Source organism: Malurus melanocephalus, unplaced genomic scaffold, assembly GCF_030028575.1.
Source record: "Malurus melanocephalus ecotype Western Australia unplaced genomic scaffold, MMel_1.1 scaffold_157, whole genome shotgun sequence".
NCBI classification, from domain to species: Eukaryota; Metazoa; Chordata; class Aves; order Passeriformes; family Maluridae; genus Malurus; species Malurus melanocephalus.
This window is the reverse complement of record NW_026623389.1, coordinates 1,684,667-1,704,950: the sequence shown is the minus strand read 5'-3', so window position 1 is coordinate 1,704,950 and position 20,284 is coordinate 1,684,667. Positions and strand designations below refer to the sequence as shown.

At 35.4% G+C, this 20,284-nt stretch overlaps 1 protein-coding gene across 2 annotated transcripts in view; it reads left to right on the top strand.

Moving 5' to 3' along the window:
• The first annotated feature begins 4,504 nt into the window (after window positions 1-4,504).
• KLHL5 (kelch like family member 5) overlaps window positions 4,505-20,284 on the top strand; it is a 28,732-nt gene continuing 12,952 nt past the window's right edge. Inside the window, exons 1-4 of one of the 2 annotated variants that reach the window (XM_057371805.1) lie at window positions 4,505-4,714; window positions 11,568-11,704; window positions 12,542-12,738; window positions 20,006-20,218. In XM_057371805.1, the coding sequence (XP_057227788.1) occupies window positions 4,572-4,714; window positions 11,568-11,704; window positions 12,542-12,738; window positions 20,006-20,218 (690 nt within the window). In that variant the 5' untranslated portion in view covers window positions 4,505-4,571. Of the gene's footprint in view, window positions 4,715-11,567; window positions 11,705-12,541; window positions 12,739-17,407; window positions 17,951-20,005; window positions 20,219-20,284 lie in introns of those variants that run through there. The other variant, XM_057371806.1, reaches the window with a different exon arrangement.

The following is a 20,284-nucleotide window of genomic DNA, read 5'->3' as shown; positions in this document are numbered from 1 at the left end:
AAGGTGATACTTATATATTAGGTCAGAATCTGTACTACATACGCTTGATCTAACCTTATCACTCTTACCTTGCAGTAAAATGACATTTTTTAAGATTTATAGGACTTTGTTTATCTTCTGAAAAAGTTGACCTTTTTCAGAAGCACAGATGATGATAAATTAGGTCAGCTGATTAGGGCAAAAGGACAAATACAAGTGAAGAACAAATACAAGTGAATTTATGCTTAAGTCTCAGAGATAATTTTTTCAGACAGAATTTTACATGTTTTTTTAGAAAAAAAAATTCAAATTTCTGTTTCTCTACCTCTATTCCAAAATTAATGGTTTGAAATGTGTGTTTGATTATTTTGTTAGTAAAAATAGTCTTTGTTGCATTATTTTTATTTCAGAGACAAACACAAAGACATGTAACTTAAAATATGCCTTCCTAAAAGTAATTTAAAATGCATAAAATAAAATGGCTGAAAAAAGTTTTGCAACCTTTGTTAYAGCCAAGGTTAATACTTACTGAAAAGCATAGGTTGTTAACGAATGTATGTGATCATTATAAAATAAGCATTGCAACTCATTTAAAATTAGTATCAGTGCTTTAAAATAGCTAAAATAACAAATTATGTTAGAAGAAAAACCACTGCTTCCTCTTTTTGAGACAGAGTTTAGTAAAAGTGGGAGGAAAGAAGTCTTGAATATATTATTATTTTGCTTTTATAGTGAAAACTGTTGTTTTGTTTAAGCTACAACAAGGCTGAAACAACAGGAGTGGTGTGAATTCAACTCTTCAGTCATGATCATCATATTTGCTTTTACTTTTTAAACTTTCTTATCACCACCTTACTACCCCAATTAATTGCTTCATTGCTTTGCAAGTGGACTACTGGACTGAGCTCCTTATTCCAAACATCCTACTTCAACAAATAAAATCCTTAAAAATTCTCTCAGTTTATAGCATGGGTTATACATTTTGATTTCTAAAGGTATACTCTCCTGTGTTTTTTATTAGACAAAGGAGTAGAAGAAAACTAGCATCTTTAGTAGATTAATGATGTTGCCAGGGTAGTAAAATGTGTAACATGCAAAAAAAAAAATTGTTCTTAGAGTAATCTATAGAATATAAAGTAATATATAGAATATTTTAGAATATAGAGTAATATATAGAATCATAGAATCATTAAGGTTGGGAAAGACCTCTAGGATCACAGAGTCCAACAAACAGTGCCATGTTCATCACAAAACTGTGTTCCCAAGCACCACATTTACACATTTTGTGAAGACTTCCAGGGATAGTGATTCTACCAGTTCCCTGGGCAGCTTCTTTCAATGCTGGGTCACTCTTAGTGGAAAAAAATTTCCTAGCATCCAATCTAACCTCCCCTGGCGCAACTTGAAGCTCTTCTCCTGTCACTTGTTACCTGGGAGAAGAGACCAACCTATACCTGGCTGCAACCTTTCAGGTAGCTGTAAGTCTTCCTGAGCCTGTGTTTCTCCAGGCTAAACATCCCCAGCTCCTTCAGCTGCCTCTCACTTGTGCTCCAGATCCTTCACCAGCTCTACTGCCCTTCTCTTGATGCACTCCAGCCCCTCARTGTCTCTCTTGTAGTGAGGGGTCCAGAACTGGGCTCAGAACTTGAAGTGTGGCCTCACAGTTCTGAGTACAGAGGGAYAGTCACTGCCCTGGTCCTGCTCACCACACTATTGCTGATATAAGCCACAATGCCATTATCCTTCTTGGTCACCTTGGCCCATTCTGGGTGCCAACCAGCACCCCTTTCCTGAAATTTTACCATACTTAATAAAAATTGACCAGTGCTAGATAGCACTATTTATCAGATTACTAACATTCTAAGATACTCATTATAATATTTCCACAAAAAATGTTATGCATAATGCATATGAATGTGTTAAAAATAGTATTTTAAATCTGAAACTTGAAGGAATATGTAGAAAGGGTTCTTTGATACACAAAACTCATGTGCTGACATCCTCAGTCTTTAATGTAATTTTCTTAGTAAAATGTGTGAGGTGTGCAGTAGTAGCAATACTTCTCATCTATGGAAAGGGAATTTCATTCTAAAAGATAAGTTTGAATCAAGAGCCAAATCCAAAAGGAGCAGAGCTGCCTTGATACCCAGAGCTGTAGAATCTTGTGACTAGATGTTTGCTTTGAGGATGGGATTAGCAGGCCAGCAGTATATACCCAGGTTTCCTCTCTCTGGTGGAAGGAATGTAGGCCAAGAATTTTGGAGGGCATTTCAATACTACTGCTGGGAGGAAGAAAAGCAAATCCTTTCCTTACTGAGTTCTTTTCTTGCTTGTGTATTCTCCCAGGGTGTCATGGGCTATGGCAAGTGGAACTGCAAAACAGTTTGTAGACCAGTTTGTGGAAGGAGGGGCATTTAAATTTTGCATATCCAGTCACTGGGTAACCGGCACAAATAGTTTTTGAAGCTTTATCTTTCCTTTCTTTTTTGCAAATACCAGGACTATTAGATTGTCTCTTACATGTTCTCTTTATGGACCACTGAAACTGTCTTTCCTTCTCCTGTTCCTTCATTATGGAAAATGGTTTGTTAGTTACTAACTGGAGGACAGGTATGGGATTGAATGTCTTTAGATGAGAGGGAGAACTAAACTTGACTCTCTTATGTCCTGAATAAGTGCTTTATTGTGGGTGCTAGAAAACAGACACCACTGCAATTATTTTTCCTTACTGAAAGGCTGTGATGACTGGGTTCTGTGTGGAATGTACACATGTGCAGTTTTGAGGCTAGCAGTAATTCCAATGAGATTGTGATCCAGCAAGTGCTGGCTTGGGAAGTTGCTTCTTTTGTTGCTTCTTCTGTGCTATCTCCGAAACACTTTGTAACATTGTAATGTAAATAAAATCCTTATAGCATGTAATTTTAAAAAAAAATATTATTAATGGAGTTATTTTGAGGAATCTGGGTTAAAATATAGTTCAAACAAAAAAAAACAAAACAAAACAAAAAAAAACCAACAAAACAAAACATAGCATGTATTGTCACAATTGAGAATGTTCTAAATTGTGATAGGGAGATACAGAACTGTTTATTAAGTATTTGTGGGTTGATCAGTGACCTTTCCATTCCTATTTTTGCTTTGCGGGGCAGCTGGTTAAAGAGTTGCTTTCACTGAGACTTCTTGCTCATTTGCTTGATAATGCAACCCAGCTGGCCATATAATGTTGTGCCTGGTTACATGGTTACATCTTTGCATGCGCTCCTGATTCAGTTTCCAAAATGGCCACAAAGAATACTTGTTCCAGCTTGTTAGACGTCTGGTGGTAGAGCAGAACAAGTGATTCATGGGCTATGGGGAGCCGGGAAGAAGCTGACATATAAATGAATGGCTAACCACATCTTCAGTGAGAACATTTAGCATAAAGCACCCTAGGGGAAGTCAGTTGGCAGGTATCTCACAGAGCAATGATTGGATTTAGCTCTGAATTAAGAGCCAAAGTGCCTAGCCTTTTTGGCTGCCCGACTATATGAAAAAAWCTGCCAAACCAAAACMTACRACAAAACCAAAGACCAGACCAAAAAGTTCCTCTTTWCAGAAAATCCTCTGTTGGAAATTTARACTTYARTTTTGAAGACCTSTGCTTTGAAATGAGTATTCTACAYTAAGGAGTGACATAAGCTTTATGGWGAATTTAGCYRCAAGCATGCTGCCTYATTTCAGGACAACTATGTGGAAGCAGGGGTCTGGATGCAGATCTTGTGAAACCATGTCCTTCCAAATGTTATGTTAGATCCAGAGTATTTTATAAATTGCCTGCATTGTTGAAAACTAAGTAGTAGTCAATCAAAGAACTGTGAGCAGGAAAATGTTTTCTGAAGTGTACATAATTAGGATTAATCTCCTTGTMATCTAGGCCCATGCATTCCTTTTACATTTTCTCTGTTCCTATTTTGCCCCAAGCTTCTGTGTTAGTGTATATGGACAGGAATAATTTTTCTCCCCATCCACCTGCTTTTCACTTCTGTTGACTCTGCTGTGCTAGATCTCAGACACAAAGCTTTGTGCAATAAGAGTGGCGGTATCAGTGTGTTTCTTTGTGGTTTTTTTTCCCCTGCTTGTCCACATGCTTTTAACAGCTTCATATCTGCTGAATTTTGTTCTAGCCGCCTTAGGCTCAGTGTGAAACATAAATGGCAGGGAGGGGTTTGGTTCCTTATTGCCATCCTCCCATTATTTTTCAGTTTGCAGGGTCTTGGTAGATGTTCTTCCTCAACCATCTGACAGTACTGCAGACACAGCTGATGGGCTAATCTCTGTGTGCCTCTTAGCTGATGAGTACAACATGGTCATACTTTTTTCACAAGGGTCTAGACCAGATTTGGAGGGAGAAAGAAAGTATGAATATGAAGAAAAATAAAATAGCAAGGTAATATATATTAAAACAAATCATGCATATCAATTTTAAAATAATGTCATTTTTATTTTATCCTTTGTAGATAAAATGTCACCTTAATATTGTGTGACTTAAGATCTCTGTTATTGTCTTCAGCAGAACCTCCAACAGCAGTCACACCTTATCATCTTGTCAAACAATGGAGCCCTGTACCTCAGATGAATTTTTTCAGGCTCTGAACCACGCTGAACAAACTTTTAAAAAGATGGAGAATTATCTTAGACACAATCAGCTATGTGATGTGGTGTTAGTTGCTGGTGATCGTAGAATTCCTGCTCACAGGTAAGTGTATCATAACTTGAAATAACTTCATAATTGTTTACAAATGCACCTACAAAATGTGTCCCATGTTATGTTAAAAAAAAAAAAAAGTCAAAAAATCCTAAACTATTTAGAATACTTTAAACAGGTATATGTTTTTTTAAAAATTTATTTGGAAACTAAAAGTTAGTTTGTCTGTTGCATGGACTACCAATAAAAAAAAAAGTCACGTTCTTTTTGTTTCCGAGTATACTTACGATATTTGCATAACAAAAGTAAACTCCAAAAAATCCCAAATACACTCCAAGAATATTAGACTTGTTGTGGTTTCTGTACCATAGAATGATGCAAATTTTTTTTCTTAGATTTAACTTTTTCTTTGTACCATCAATTATGTTGTTGGAGTCACAATTAGCAATAAGGACAGTCTTCTGTTCACATAAAGCTTTTTTTGGTCCCATACTAAGGAGAGTCCTTTGATAGGAGACTGCTGAACACTGGCMGTATTAGATGTCTAAATTAGATCAAACATTACCCTCTCCATCATYTGTGTAATTAACAGATCATTTGCATGCCACTTAAAAGTTAAAAGTTAAAAGTTAGGAAAATACCAAAGACTGCAAAATACAGCCATGTGTAACTGAAGCACATTACGGTATTTAAGGCACAGTATTTGTAGTTGAAATAGGAACGAAGGTATAATTAAGCTATGGTTTCCTTAGTTGAGGTCTACAACAGACATAACATCCTAAAACATTCCTGTTTTCCATTGCTCATTCCTACTCCCAAAGCAAGACTACAACTCAATACTGTAATAGCAATAAAARGATGGGAAGATTTGCTGGTTGGGGGTTGGTACTTTTCTTAAAAAAACATATTTCTGCTTTTATTTGGATATTATCCACGCTGTTGTGCTGACTCAACTGAGGGAATGACAGCACAGGGATGGGAACTGAGCTGAGGATCAGGGAGGCATTTAAACCGTAACTTGCTGTTGCTCTCAGAGACTTCATTTTATTCAGTCTTCAAATTAGTTGCAAAACTGTGTTGTACCTGTGGAAAGAATGAACCAGATGAAAACAGGGAAGTCACACACACCTAGTGAGCACACATGCACGTAATTAAGGGTCAAAAAACTTCAGAACRGTGTAARCAGGAAAAAATAGTGATTATAGTGGGAAAAACACATTACTTCCTTATGTAGCCAAGGTAACGTCTTTGCAATACATGTTTGGAGTGTGGCTTACATAATAGTTAAAAATGTGTAGAAAGGGTGCAGATACAGCTATAAATATCTTGGGAGGGCTAGAAGATTTTATTTACAATGAAATAAACAGGCTATATGCTAAAAAGTCCTTTAATGTGGTTTACACTTGTTTCTCATTTATTTCGAGAAGCAACTTTGCTTCTCCAGTTTCTGCTACTGTATCTATTTCTGTAGTACATGTGGCTTATGCTACTACCTGTTATTTGCTCTAGTCTTCTCTTCTGGAAGAAACATGTTGCTGTAGTCCACCTATGGTGTGTTAAATATTCATGAAACTTAAGGACAAAGAAGCACACTTTGTGCTTGTASCAGGAAGTGGGAGGCTTACGATTCTCCCTTGTTCATTTTATAATATTGGAGCAACTTACAAAGAAGCTTTGCCTTTTGCGTAGTAAGTTCTGTCTCTTACTGTTTTGTTTTCAACTGAGAAATGTAGCAATAACTACAGTCTTAGTCTCGGTGGATCCTAACTATCTAATTGAAAATGGATTTTTTTTCATAGTGTAAAAGATAAAGACAAATCTTAAATTTGATTTAAATTTTGTAGAAATTCAGTTAGATGAGTGACTCTCTTTATGTGCTTGTAGTAGCTAATGTTATAAGAAAAAGCTTCTATGGTATTTTTTGCTGCCTCCAAACAAGTTGATTTCTTTGGTATTGACTGCAAGCTGGATCAGTCAGTGCATTTCAGAACACCAGTGATTATTTTGTCTTTAGACTAAACAAGCAACAAAAGATGTATTAAGTGGATATTAGCTTAATGGGTTGGCATTCTAAGATGAGTAAGAAAATAGAAAGTTTGCTTACACTGGACAGCTTTGTTTTCCTCTGTTTTTTCCTAAGAAAGATAAGGATTTTTCATAGTGTGTAGTCACATAGAGCTAATAAGAAAGAAAAATTTTCATTATTAATATTAGTCATGTTCATATATAGAGAGGAGTATTCAGATTTTCTGTTTTGAACCTGGTGTTTGTAATAATTCCTGTATTTTTTTAATTATCAGTTTCTACTTTTATTGAGTGTTCYGAGGTGCATGTTGCATGCTTTTTAGAGAAAAGAGACATGAGTTTGGTGTCTGCATTGATAATAAACACAGGTAATACATTACTGTGAAGAATCWATCCAAAGAATTCAGGCTGTGAGTCTAGTACAAATAAAAGCATCACAAGTAGTCATGATTTTTCTGAATATGTYGTTCTCTCTTGTTCCAAAAGTCTTTATCTTCTCATTCTGTGCTGAAATWACAGCTAAAAACTTATTTACAAGGYCAAGAWGTAAGTCAGAAAAAGGGACCATTCTGCACTAGAAAGAAATGTATTATATTCCCACACCTTTAGCTTGTAGTTCCATAAAGAAATTTTACATACTTTAATTAATTAAGTTTTTCATAGCAGGTGTTTATTCTGTGTCCACTGCAATTTCAAATKTTCTGTTATTTATTATGTTCCTGTTTATTACATTTGGCTAACTGCTATATCCATGATRAAAGCTTGTTTTGTTTGGTAGTAACCTACTGATCATAACTGATTTCATACAAGAGAAGTACGTGTAAATTCCTGCCCAGAGGGCATTTAAAGGCTGCCCCACATCCTTTAATCAGCAGTCTGGGCAGAGCCGTTGTCTATCTTTCTGTTGACACTGAAAGATAGAAATGCAAAAGACATGAGACAGAAGGAAAGAAGGCAAATGAAACCTTATATACTCTTGGGTTTAGGAAGCTTGTTTGAAAGAGCACGAACTCTTCAATATCACCTTACAACTTTAATGAATGCTGATAGTGAGTTCTCTAGGTCTGTTTTCAGATGTWACACAGCCACAAACAAGGAGCTGCCTAGGAAGAGTCCCTTTTATCTTTCAGATCTTAAGCAGCTCCACTTCATTCTGGCAGGTGAGATGGTTTGGGAGATATAAAAYCTGTAAATTGCCAGGTTTGGCAGCTGTCATCATTTTACGTAGTAATGCTTTAGTGACCTAGAAAACTGTCTAGATGATGCAGCTTGTAGCAGTTCCARTATGTACGTTTTTTTAAGTGTGCCACATATTTTACTGGCTCGCAGTAGAAAATTCTTCAAAATAASATAAGCTGTCATGGTAGATCTAATTTTGGATCAATACAAACCACAGAAATTAAAGACATCAGTAGCCTTGGAGCCTCCTGTAATAACAGAGAAACGTAGTGAAACATCCAGATTTTGTTAGTATTTATACCATAGCTGTTGAGTTGACTGTTTTTCCGGAGAGATTAATTGTTCAGACATCTTATGATCTCTTAGATGAAAAAATCTGATATTCATGTGTTCCTTTTTCTCTCTGTTTTTCCTGCGCAYTGTAAAAGAGGAGCTTATTTCATATAATTCAGTAGCCAAATTCTTGTGATCTTACGTGTGCAGAATTGAATATTTAGCAGTATCTGGTAATTAGGTAAGAAGGAGAGTAAAGGTGAATATGTTCAACATCCACAATCAAACAATACAGTGCCAACTGCACTAAGGCTTTTTCTTGTTGTTTTGTGGTTTGGTTCTTTTATAGTCTTCAGAGACCTCTTTTGATATCAGTATATACTGATTTTTGGGCSAGTTATGTAAGACGTACTACTCTTAGGGGCAAAAAAAGGCTACAAACACTGAACACAACTTATAGTTTTGTTTGGTTTCTAAACTGAGGAACGCAGTATTTTGTAGCATCAACAGTTCAAGTGAATTCTTGATATGGCGAAACACATTAATTTTAAATTTTAATAAATAATGCAAGGTAACTCTGTTAAATGCTAACAGAGCCAGGATGGCTCTATTTAACAGGGAGATTGTCAGTATCAGTGTAGCTTTTATACTCATTTAGTCAGTTTTCAGTGAGTGGACAGATTTTCTTTCAAAAAATCATACATGTCATGTGGCTTTTTTAAAAGGAGCCTTCTTAGCAAAAGGGTCAAATATGGATGGGGAAAGTTCCATGGATCCTTGAGTTATATGAAGGTACTATTTGCTTCATTTTCTATAGTCTGTATGTAGAAATGCAGTTTAATTGGAAGAAAAACAAGTTACTAGCTATGAGATTAAAAGATCAGTGGACAAATGAGTATCTAATCACATGTATATAGCTGTAATTGATTTTTATTGACTGGCAGAAAAAATATAGGACAAGAAAAAGCCAGTTGGCTGAAATCTGCCTTTGTTTTCTTTTATACTAGCTCAGTGTCACCTTGATGTATAGTCACTGTATATTTTAATCCCATTTCTTTCTTTGAAAGAACTATTTTTTTCTAAATTAGTTGAATTAAGAGAAAAGTGTGGATACCTGTTCTAAGGCTTTTCATTGTGAAATTATTACAAAACTGTTCTCAGCATAATTTGTGCTTTTTCAAATTACATGCATTAAACTACTTCTTGACTTCACATTCCCTGTCAAGAATATGGAATTTGGAAAGCACTTACCACTGTGAAGCATGCATACCTCCTCATGGATGTATCACATGTTTGCAAATATAGTAAATGGATTAAATTTCTGTTAATTTCTTTTGAAGGACTCTTGAGTCTGGAAATTACTAGGAGAAATCTGCTGATATCCAATTTCTAGTAGAAGGCATTGGGAGCTTCATGTTATTTAGCATTTCTTCAGCAGTTGTTGCTAAAATATGTACACTCCAGATGTTTTCTAAATAATAGTACAGCTACCTAGTCCAGTTGTACTGCTGATGGAAGAAAAAAAAAGAAAAAACTAACCCCCAAACTGTGATACAATGAAGTGCTAGGTTCTGTTTCYTGTTGCAGAAGACCCATCCTTTTCCAGCTCTGTTCTGTGTAGAAGTTCCAAGTCAATACTGCCAGATGTGAATATGTTAAGTTGTCTCGTTTGCCTTTTTTAATTCTGAATTGGACCTGCAGAGATACTTGGGTTATTCAAATCACTTTGCCTTCCAGTGAGAACTCCTATTTTGTAGAAGAGAATATCATCAAGTGTATCATACGTAGAGTATCATAGAAATCTGGTCTTGTCATCTCATTCTAGCATCAAAAGCAGTTGCAGAAATTCTCCCTTGATACCTACATGAATTTCCTCTCTAATTTACTCCACTTCTATAGATTTCTGGGAAGCAATATTTTCATTTAAATGCAGATTTCATTAAACCTGGGTTTAAAATGCCTGGAAGTGATGCCYGAGCCCTACCTGGACAGAAAGTTCTAATTTTTCTTAGCAAGTCAGCCACTGAATAAATCTCCTAGTCCAAGAACATAATTTCATATTTCTTCAAAGGAACAGAACTTTGTTTCTTTTGAGAAAATTTCAATCATACAGGGTCTTAAAATAAAATTAATATTTTCCCCGTGCACTCTTTACGCTGTTGCCTTAGCAGCAAGGAAAAAAGGATTGTCCTACTGTAAGCCTGACCAAATGGTTAATGATCAGAAAAATCACAATAAAAAACTGTTATTAAATTAATTACTTAACATTTTGTTACTTTGCAGTTAATTAACTAAGAGACAGTTCCTTGTATTTCATTACTTTATATATGTACCTGCAAACCCTCCCTAAGCACTGGTGATCATCTTTTCAATAAGTTTTACTTTTTTGTGTTTCCTGATCCATCATTTGAACACATCAGTGTAATGATTCAGCACAGCATAACTGCCTGAATTATTAGATTAATTGAATGTATTCATATGGACTGTTTAAAGTATTTGCAGTAGGCTTGGTTCTTGGGCTTGCTGGTTGTATAGATCATGTGGTATACCAAGTGTATTTATATTGAATTCCCCATGAGCAAGGCAACAGTGAGCTGCTGCAGCACAAAAATTGATCCAAACCACAAGGCCATTCCTGGAGGTCTTTTAGGAGAGAGACCAGCAGTCCTCCTGAATAGTTATAGTAGGTTTCATATTCCTGCCTCATATAATTTTCTCTTTTACTCTAGTCTCTGGACACATGCTGAAACATTGAAATCCTTGCACATTTTGCAGAGTGGCATTATTATTTGTAGTGAGTGTTTTACTGTCAGTAATCCAAAGAAATGTGCATTGTGCACTAACATATTACTTACGTAGTATCTTAGAACAGTCAGGATTGTTAAAAGAGCCTAAATACATACCCACAAAAGGGATTACTSTGTGTCATCTCCACATTTACTGTGCCAAGTTTTGTTATCAGTATTAGCGATTGAATGTATATGTGTGCACCAAGACTAAAAGCATTTTAAAGCACTTTGAAAAGGACTGGTAAGTCATTCTTTCACATTTTAAGAAGAGTCTGGCATAACAGAAATGGAAGTCAATTTAAGATTTTTATTTAGATAATCTATGTATTTATATTCAATTACCAATATATGTGGATTTTTGGGGCGTTTACGTCTGTGTTGGCTATTAAAAGTCATTGAGCTTTGAAAGGGTAATTAGTTTAGATCAGTAGCAAATGCAGGTTTCGTATCAATACTCCATTATTCATATAAAGAAACTAGAGCATGGAGCACTTTGTCAATTTTTAAATGTTTTTCTCACTACAGTGTTTCTTCAAAGGGCAAAGTAATGAATCATAAATTAACAAACACCAGGCTGACTAAGTTTTTTTTTCTTTTCCTCTCTGTTTCTCTCCTTTTCTTCTGCCTGTCATACTCAGATTGGTTCTTTCCTCTGTTTCGGACTACTTTGCAGCAATGTTCACTAATGATGTAAGAGAAGCAAGACAGGAAGAAATCAAGATGGAAGGTGTGGAGCCAAAGGCATTGTGGGCTCTAGTTCARTATGCATATACAGGTAATTGAGGTGAAATTGAAAATTTCGTCTATAATTGAAGTGAAAATGGAAAATTTCATCTAACAGGGATTTCATCTAGTGAATTGTCCTCATGGGAGCATTGTATTCCATTACTAGATTTCAAATAGTATTTGCAAATTATTCACATTATTTAATTTCATATAAATTAATAAAAGAAATCATAGAATATCCGAGGTTGGAAGCAACTTACAAGGATTCTCAAAGCCTAACTCCTGGCCCTGCTTAGAACATTCCAACAATCACACCAAGTTGCCTGAGAGTTTTCCAAACTTTCCTCAGTCAGGCTTGGTGCTGTGACCACTTCCCTGGGGAGCCTGTTCCAGTGCCCAACCACCTCTGGATGAAGAACTTTCTCCTAATATCCCACCTAGCCCACTGCTGCCTCCTTCCCCCAACCCAGCTTCATGCCATTCCCGTGGCTCCTGTCACCAGTCAGCAGAGAGAAGAGATCAGTTCCTACCTCACCCGTTCCCTGATGAGAAAGCTGTAGACCACAGTAAGGTCTCATTGCTGTGACCTGAGACAACCTGATAGGATAAAGTTTTTCTGATAATACTATATTTGSTTAGTTAACAAATTATGAGAAACTATTAAAAGTGTCATGACTGACAAAAAAAAAGAATCTCATTAGAATTCCCTTTCCTTACATCATTATAAATACTAATTTTGAAAACAGTTATCTAATGCTGAGGGTGGTGTTTACTAAGCCTTCTATTCTGTCATATAATCTGTAAATAATTCTGTTGGCTTGGAGTTTTAGGGAATTTATAACATTATAAGAGAAAACTGATGTGATCTTCTTTTTGATGTTACTAGGTCGCCTTGAATTAAAAGAAGATAACATAGAGTGCCTGTTGTCTACAGCTTGCCTTCTCCAGCTCTCTCAGGTTGTAGAAGCATGCTGTAAATTCCTAATGAAGCAGCTTCACCCATCCAATTGCCTTGGAATCCGATCTTTCGCTGATGCGCAGGGTTGCACTGACTTGCACAAGGTGGCTCACAATTACACTATGGTATGTTGTTACATTAAGTGTCATCTGCTTTATTTGGTAGKGAAAATACAGAATGTCTTTCTAAATATAGTAATAATGTTTTTTTCCATAGAATGCCTTCATCATTTTCAAACAATAATGCACGTAYGTTCCCATGATGAAAAATGACAAAATAACTGTAAAGTTGCTGGTTTAGAATTGGAAGGAAATAGGCAAGCACTAATGGTTCCCTGTAACAGAAGTGGGATTCTGTGGTATGCATTTAATAAAGTAACATGAAAGCTTGTTCTTGTTTGTGACAGTCAAAAACTACAGACTTCACAGTGCGCAAGCTGCCATCACCTATTCAAAAAGAACATGTTACTGAATGGAAGTGTCGAGTTCCTTTTTTGAATCAGGTTCTAAGTTGTACTTGGGGTATGAATTTGGGCATTCAGCAAAATAGATTCTGCATTATCCTTAATATCTTAGCAATGGGATGTCAGGCGTTAAAGAATTTAATCTTAGGCTAGGCAATATGTAACTAAATACAAATTCACCAATTTTATTTTCAGAGTTAATTTATAGAAAGTCAGACCTGCCAACTTAAGTAAACTTCATCTGCTTAATAGTCATCCTTTATTTTAATGTAAAATTTTCTTATTTTACTTCTCACAAGTGTATTTTAGTAAAGTTATCAGAACAAGGCAGGAGAACTATCTCTGAAGCAAGTCGTTGATCTCCTCTTGCAGTTTTGTGAGGCATTTTGCTCACTTCTTGATAAAATTTTGCCTATGTAAGCTCTTCGGACCTGAATGAGGGCATTTAGATACTGCATAAGAGATGTGGAAAGGAAGATAGTACTTAATTTACTTGTGTGTCATGGTATTACCTTGCCATTAAGATATTGGCTTAGATCCAGGAGTTGTAATTTGAGTCTTGTAATTAGTACTAGAAATTCATGGCTTTTTCTCTTGCTGCTGTAGGTTTTGCTGGTTTGAAACCTTTTTTTAAAAAAAATTACTTCTTGGCTTAAATTAATTTAGTTTAGTATGTATTGCAGTTTAAGATGGATTTTTTCATATAGGATACAATGTTCTTCCACAATGAATGGCTGTCTCACATATTTAATATGATGTATACACTGAAATTTACCAAAGCAGATTAATAAATAATGTGCAGATTGTAACTTACATATTTCTGTTCTTCATTGTTGCACAAACAAAAATAAGGAAACTGCAGTTAGGTAGAATGTCCAGTGAAACAGTGAAGTAAATGTGGCTTATGCTTTTGAGGAATATTAGAGTTAATGTTGAGTGAGTCCAGTGATAAAAAAAATATGTGAAAAGAGAAACTCCCTCCTTTGACCTACTTGTTCTTTTTCAGAATAAGCATATATTTTGGTCTGGGCCATTGTCATGTCCCTTATAAGTGGACTGCCAAGATCAGAATAATAAGAATTATTAGACTAATCCATCTTTAAAGGAGAATGTTGGTATTCCAGTCTTAGTATTCTGACTGGAAATTCATGACTTAGGACAAGTATGGACTGTGAACTTTCTAAAAGCCATTGTTTTACAGCACCTATCTTTCTTGTGTTCAGACCAGAGGAAAATAGTACTGTGCCTTTTGGCCATTGTTTACTTCAGTGGCAAAATTGTTGCTTTTAAAGGCTTTGATGTGAATGAAATTCAAATTAGGTGGATTTTAAAATGCAATTTTCAAAACTAATTAGTTGTGCTAGATGGATTTTTCCCAAGGCCTCTTTTAATGTTGTTTTGTTCCAACAGAGACATTAAATTGAATTTTAGTAATAATGAGTAATAGAGAAGCAGCTTCTTTAGTTTGAAATGAGTGTTGCTATGGAAACTGCATAGAAATGTATAGTCCAATTGAATTTTCAATTAAAATAAATCTCCACATAATTTCATTCACTTAAAATCTGTTTGAAAAGAGAAAATGTTCATCACTAGTAAGTGCTAACTACTTGATGCTTTTTCCATTAAGAAGTATTAGAGTGTAAGGGTTAAGTACACCTGTAGTAGCTGGCAAAATTCTCTTTGAAAAATGGAATTATTTTTATGCTGTGTTGGGCTACATAGAATAGAATGGGATTATATTGAGTATAGTTTATAGTTCTGGTTATTTTAAAATACTTGTAGTAGAAGGTAGTGAATAGTATGAAATATCTAAATTTTAATTTACACATTATTTTCTATGCGTTTTTCTTTGACAGAAAAAAAGCCCTGATTGTCATTTAACTTTCTTTACAAGTAAAACAACTTCTTTGTTTTAMATGTTTTTATGACACATGTAATAAGTCTGAAATCATCTTATCTGCTTCATTAAAATACCTCTTTACATGAAGACTTGAAATTCAGGTGAAAGGAGCATTTATTTAAACTGGAGGATGAATCAATTAATTATCCCACTAGGTCCAGCTCTGTTAATAGGCTTGTTCTGTCTAAGTAAAGTTCATTAGTCATTGGGAAGCATTGGTGGTTAAAAAAATATTTTAATAAGAAGGATATTAGTGCTGCATTTCTTCATATTACCGATGTATGTTTTGCTAAAAGGAATTAAGTGTTGCATTATTTTATTGCTTACTATGTGTACAGTTGATAAGTTGTTTTTACAGAGGGGAACAGTTTCAAAACAGGTCAATTTCTGACATCACAAATGAAAGCTTGAAAAAATCCTCAAGGATACATGACGTGAAACCTGAACGGAAGTGATTAGTAGTGGATTTAATGCTGTGTAAAGAGTGASTCTGATTTTTACATATCACAGGTTTTTAAAATAGTTGATAGAATCACTAGAAGTGTCTGAGTGAAGGTGTCCTTTAAACAAAGTTTATTCTGTTTTGCTGTAGTTTTTATATAGTGTTGGGGAGAAACAGTTACAAATTTAGGAGTCTTATTAGACAGTCCAATATTATATCTGTAAAGGCCTTTTTTGCACAAAATGCTTTCTGTGTCTTTTTTATTATTGTCTTCAAAGTCAAAAGAAACACCCCTTTTTGATATCTTGTTTGTTTAAAATAATTGATAGTGTACCTTGAATGAAAACCAATAGTTCCTTTTCCACAAAAAAAATAAACAAAAGGGAAGTTAATTTGAGATGAGAAAAAATCATTTCCAGAACATGAAATATCTGTGGTAAGTAGTGAGGTATTCTTAGGCAAGTGTCAGTAGCTTCTTCAACCAGATTTTGACTTTGTGATTTACAACCAAAAAAGAAAAAGCAGACATTCTAAACTTTGTGTGATAGTGCCTGAGTCAGTCCCTGTGTAATCATTGTTGCTCAGCTAGGAGTCCTTAAAGCAGAGTGAAAAGTCATTTTGATTTTCATCAGAAGTCTTCAGAAGTATATGAGCAGTGACAGTATTACAAAATTCAGATAAAATTAGTTTTCGAGTTTGTGTGATTTCTGAGCATGCCAATGGATGTTTATAAGAAAAACTTAGGAGAACAGAGTAATATATTGGGTCCAAGCATAGAAACTAGGTATTTGGCAAAAGAAAAGGTGTGAGGGACTTGCTTTCTCCCATAAGAGGTAGCTGGGTAACAAAAAATCATTGCAATGTGGAGTTATGATTTGGAAGGAGGAATTAAAGAGAGTTAATTTGTCTTCTTTTTTTTTCCTTGCAGCAGCCAGGACAGTTTTTTCTTTTGTTAATTTGAAGCATGAAGAGAGGAGAAATTTAAATACTTTTTTTCTCCACAAAGGGCCAGAACCAAAGATTGTTATAATGCCTAAAACAAGGCTTTGACATTYTTGCACCTGAAATTGCAGTCCAGAATGTCCTGCTCAGTAATCAACTGACTTTGACAATATTCATTCACTTGCATTTCACCTGTGAAAACAGATATTTCTGTCTTTCAAGTTCCCTCAGTCCTGCCTAGCACMATAGATCAGTACTGCCTTGTCAAGGCTGAATGGGTTTCCGCATGCTGCTCARCCTGTTTTGAAATCCACAAAGTGCAGTGAGTAGTCAAGCTACAATAGCTGTACTCTAAAAAGACCCTGGACACACTGAAAACATTAGGTTGGTTTATTGGTKAACACATCAGTCAAATCTGAGTAAAAGTAAAGTAGGTGGTATCTGACATCTGTTTGACTATTAATAGTTTGCCAGAAAGTCAGACAGCTCAATTCTTAGTGAATTCATGCTGTAGTTGACCAGGAGACTGAAGCAGCCAGCAGACAGAATTACATTCCCTGTTGGCTCTTGTTCAGATCCTGTGAGTCAAGCACCTCTCGGTTTTTTTGGCTGCCCAAGTTCRAAGTGTAAGCATAGCCCTGTGGTTAAAGCTGCCTGTTGGGCAGCCTCAGTTCTCAGCCTGCAGGTGCTCTCCAAGGTTTTAATCCTGACACAGTGTACAGGGAGACTAATCATCTCATTSCATCCCTCTGTAGGGATTAAGTATCATTTAGAAATACGTATCATGATATATTATTTTTTATGTGCTCCTAATATTTTTTTTGCTCTATACCAAGTTCAAGGCAGATCTGTGGTTAAGAATATCAGTATTACTCTGCAGTTGCTGAAGGATGAATTTGAGGTTATGTGAATGAGCAGTATCCAGCACTGAGCATGAGGACTGCATGTCCCTGTCTTAGCTAATAYATAAACCTCAAGCTACTAATTTGATAGTTTCCAAGCTCTTTGAGGAGCTAATTTTGGGGTTGGAAAACTGTTTACTTTCAGGACCAGAAAGCAAGGGATTGAAACTGCAGACCATTTGTTCTCTGAAATATCCTGTTCTTCCAGAGAGAGTTCCCATAAGAAGAAGGAAAGAAAATCCTAATGAGGAGGTTAAGAATGCTAGGTGATAAACTGGCTCCTTCTTTTTGTCTTCAGAATCTCTGTAGAGGAAGAGGAATTGTCAGATTCTGATTATAAAAAAACCCAGACATAGGACAAAGAGTGCCTGTATTCCCAGTGGAATACTTTGATACTCTGCTCAAAAGGAGTCTCTGCTTTAAAAATAGAATGGGAGCAAGAGGAAGTTGAGCTTGTTCCCATCAGAAAGCAATGGTCTGCAAGCAACAAGAAGGAAAATCAGTCTTTTTACACATAACAGCTGTTGAAGTGATGMAATCCAGTTGGAAAAAATCTTTCCAAAGAGGACCCCTGACTGACTTATGCAAGATCAGCTTGTTGTTGCCTCCAGAGACAAAAGAACTTTTCATGCAAGTGCTTTCCCCTTCCTCTTCCTGTGACCCGGATAGACAATTTGGAAGGTTTAAGGTAGTAAGTGTTGGCATTTCTCTTTGCCAGAGCTCACTGCCTGTTCATCAGCAAAACTAAAAGTGCATGTCCAGCTTGCATACTCTCTAGTGCAGAAAACCAACAAAAAAGCAGCCAGTGGAAAAAATTAACTCAGTGCAATATGAATTCTTCAATGCATGTTTAAACTGTGGAAATAATTTTGATCACTTCTCAGATTCAGTCTTACTGCCAGGCATTCAATATCAGGGTGAAATAAACAGCAGTGCATGTGTTGTGCTTCTAGATATTGGTACAGTCCCTTCACTGTTTTTAATTCATATATTTGATCATTTTAACTTTTGTTTTATAATACAAATAATTAAATTAATTAAAGAGGAAAAGATAACTATCTCCCTTCTAATGTACTGTAACTTTCACTTGAAGTATTTCTTTTGTGTAAACAATTGGATCTTTCTTGTAGGAAAGCTTTTCAGATATTAAATGTAAAAGTTTTCTTTCCAAATTCCATTTGCAAGTAGAATTATGTATAACATCAGTACATTTTCAGTTATTTTCCTGATTTTCAGAATTACCCATAGAGTGGAGTCACTACACATCTTGTAGCCATCTTATATACATCTGGCTTTCATGTGAGGTAGACTGTTTACACTGAATTAGTTTTTTCCTCTTCGCTCACCTTTTTCTTTTTTTTTTTTTCTTATTAATCAATATATTTGGAGTACTCAGGTATAGCTTTGAAMGCATTAGACCAAGCAATAAAAAAAGAAGTGTTAACATTTTTTCTTTGTTGTCATGATGCCTATTGCATATATAATGCCAAACTGTACTGTCATTTTTGTTGCCATTTTAAATACTAAATTCGGATCTGTTTTGCAGTKCATCTCTTGCTTCTTCTTGCAAGCTTCTCCCTTTTTTTGACATAAAAATCCTATTTTTTTCCACATGTGCTTCTAATCTACAGTATTTTTATTAGCATGCAATTCTTTCTTTTTAAATCATTAAACAAAACGCTAAGTAAGTCTTATATTCTTATTAGGCCAAATTAGACTTCCCTGTTTGTGGACMTAACACATTTTTGCTCTCCAGGTGTTTTGGAGGTGCATGTGATGCCAGACCAAAACTAGCATCCTGTTASCTGGCTATCTAGCAATCCACAGTGCATTAAATAAATTGATTGTAACACTGTTATTGTCGTGAAATTACTCTCAGCTTTGAGTATGAGTTAAGTTGGATTTTGAGCTACCAAATACAAGAATATGTTTTGATTTTGCTTTTTTTTTTGCTTTTGCTTGTTTTGCTTTTGCTTTTCTTTGCTACCTTGTAAAGGTATATGGGGAAAGAGGATAGATATGACATCACCCTTTTCTGTTACATTTACATTTTTCACTGTAAATTCATGGTGCTGATTGTGTTTCTACAATACTTCCTCTATTTCTGTCTAAATTGTTCAGAATCCTTACAGAATATGCTGAAAGTCCTCATGTTACAAAGTAATTGGGTATCAGTGTAGGATGTTACATATTGTGAATTTCTTACAATGAAGTAAGGATTTGTTGCTGAAAATGACAAGATGAAAATTAGAAGATTTAATCCTATCAAAGTAAATACTGTTAGCGTAGCAAGGCATATGTAATATTGTGGATTCTTTGTATGTTTTGCTCCCCAGTCAAATCAGATGAACTGTACAAAACCTACAAAATAGTAAAATAAACTTAAAATGATCCATTTAAAATCAACAATAAAATTCTTAGTGTTGTTTATTTCTTCTGAAAACTTAATGACACATTTCTTCTAGCAGTAATGAAAAGTGTTACATGTGCCCAGTTGTAGCATGTTGTGCTTCAGTTGTTTCAGCACATCTATCTGTGAGACTGAATGATTGAGTTAGGGAAATGGTCGGGGTGAAAATAATTCAGTACCTTTATTTTTTTTGTCTTCTCACAGGTCAGTAGTCCAGTGGGACAACTGAGAGATGGCATGAAGGGAGGGAAAAGGGGGGAAGATACAGTAGGTGTTCCATAAAATGTCTTCCAAGTATGATGTTGCCTCTATTAAAATACTTTTCTTTTTCAGGAAAACTTCATGGAAGTAATTAGAAATCAGGAATTTCTGTTATTGCCAGCCACTGAAATTGCTAAGCTTTTAGCAAGTGATGACATGAATATTCCTAATGAAGAAACTATACTGAATGCACTGCTTACATGGGTTCGACATGATTTGGAACAAAGAAGGAAAGATCTCAGTAAACTCCTGGCTTACATTAGACTGCCTCTGCTTGCTCCACAAGTAAATTGTTCCATTCCTCTCTAGTTTATACCACGGTTACAGTGGGCAGAATGTCTGCAGCATAAA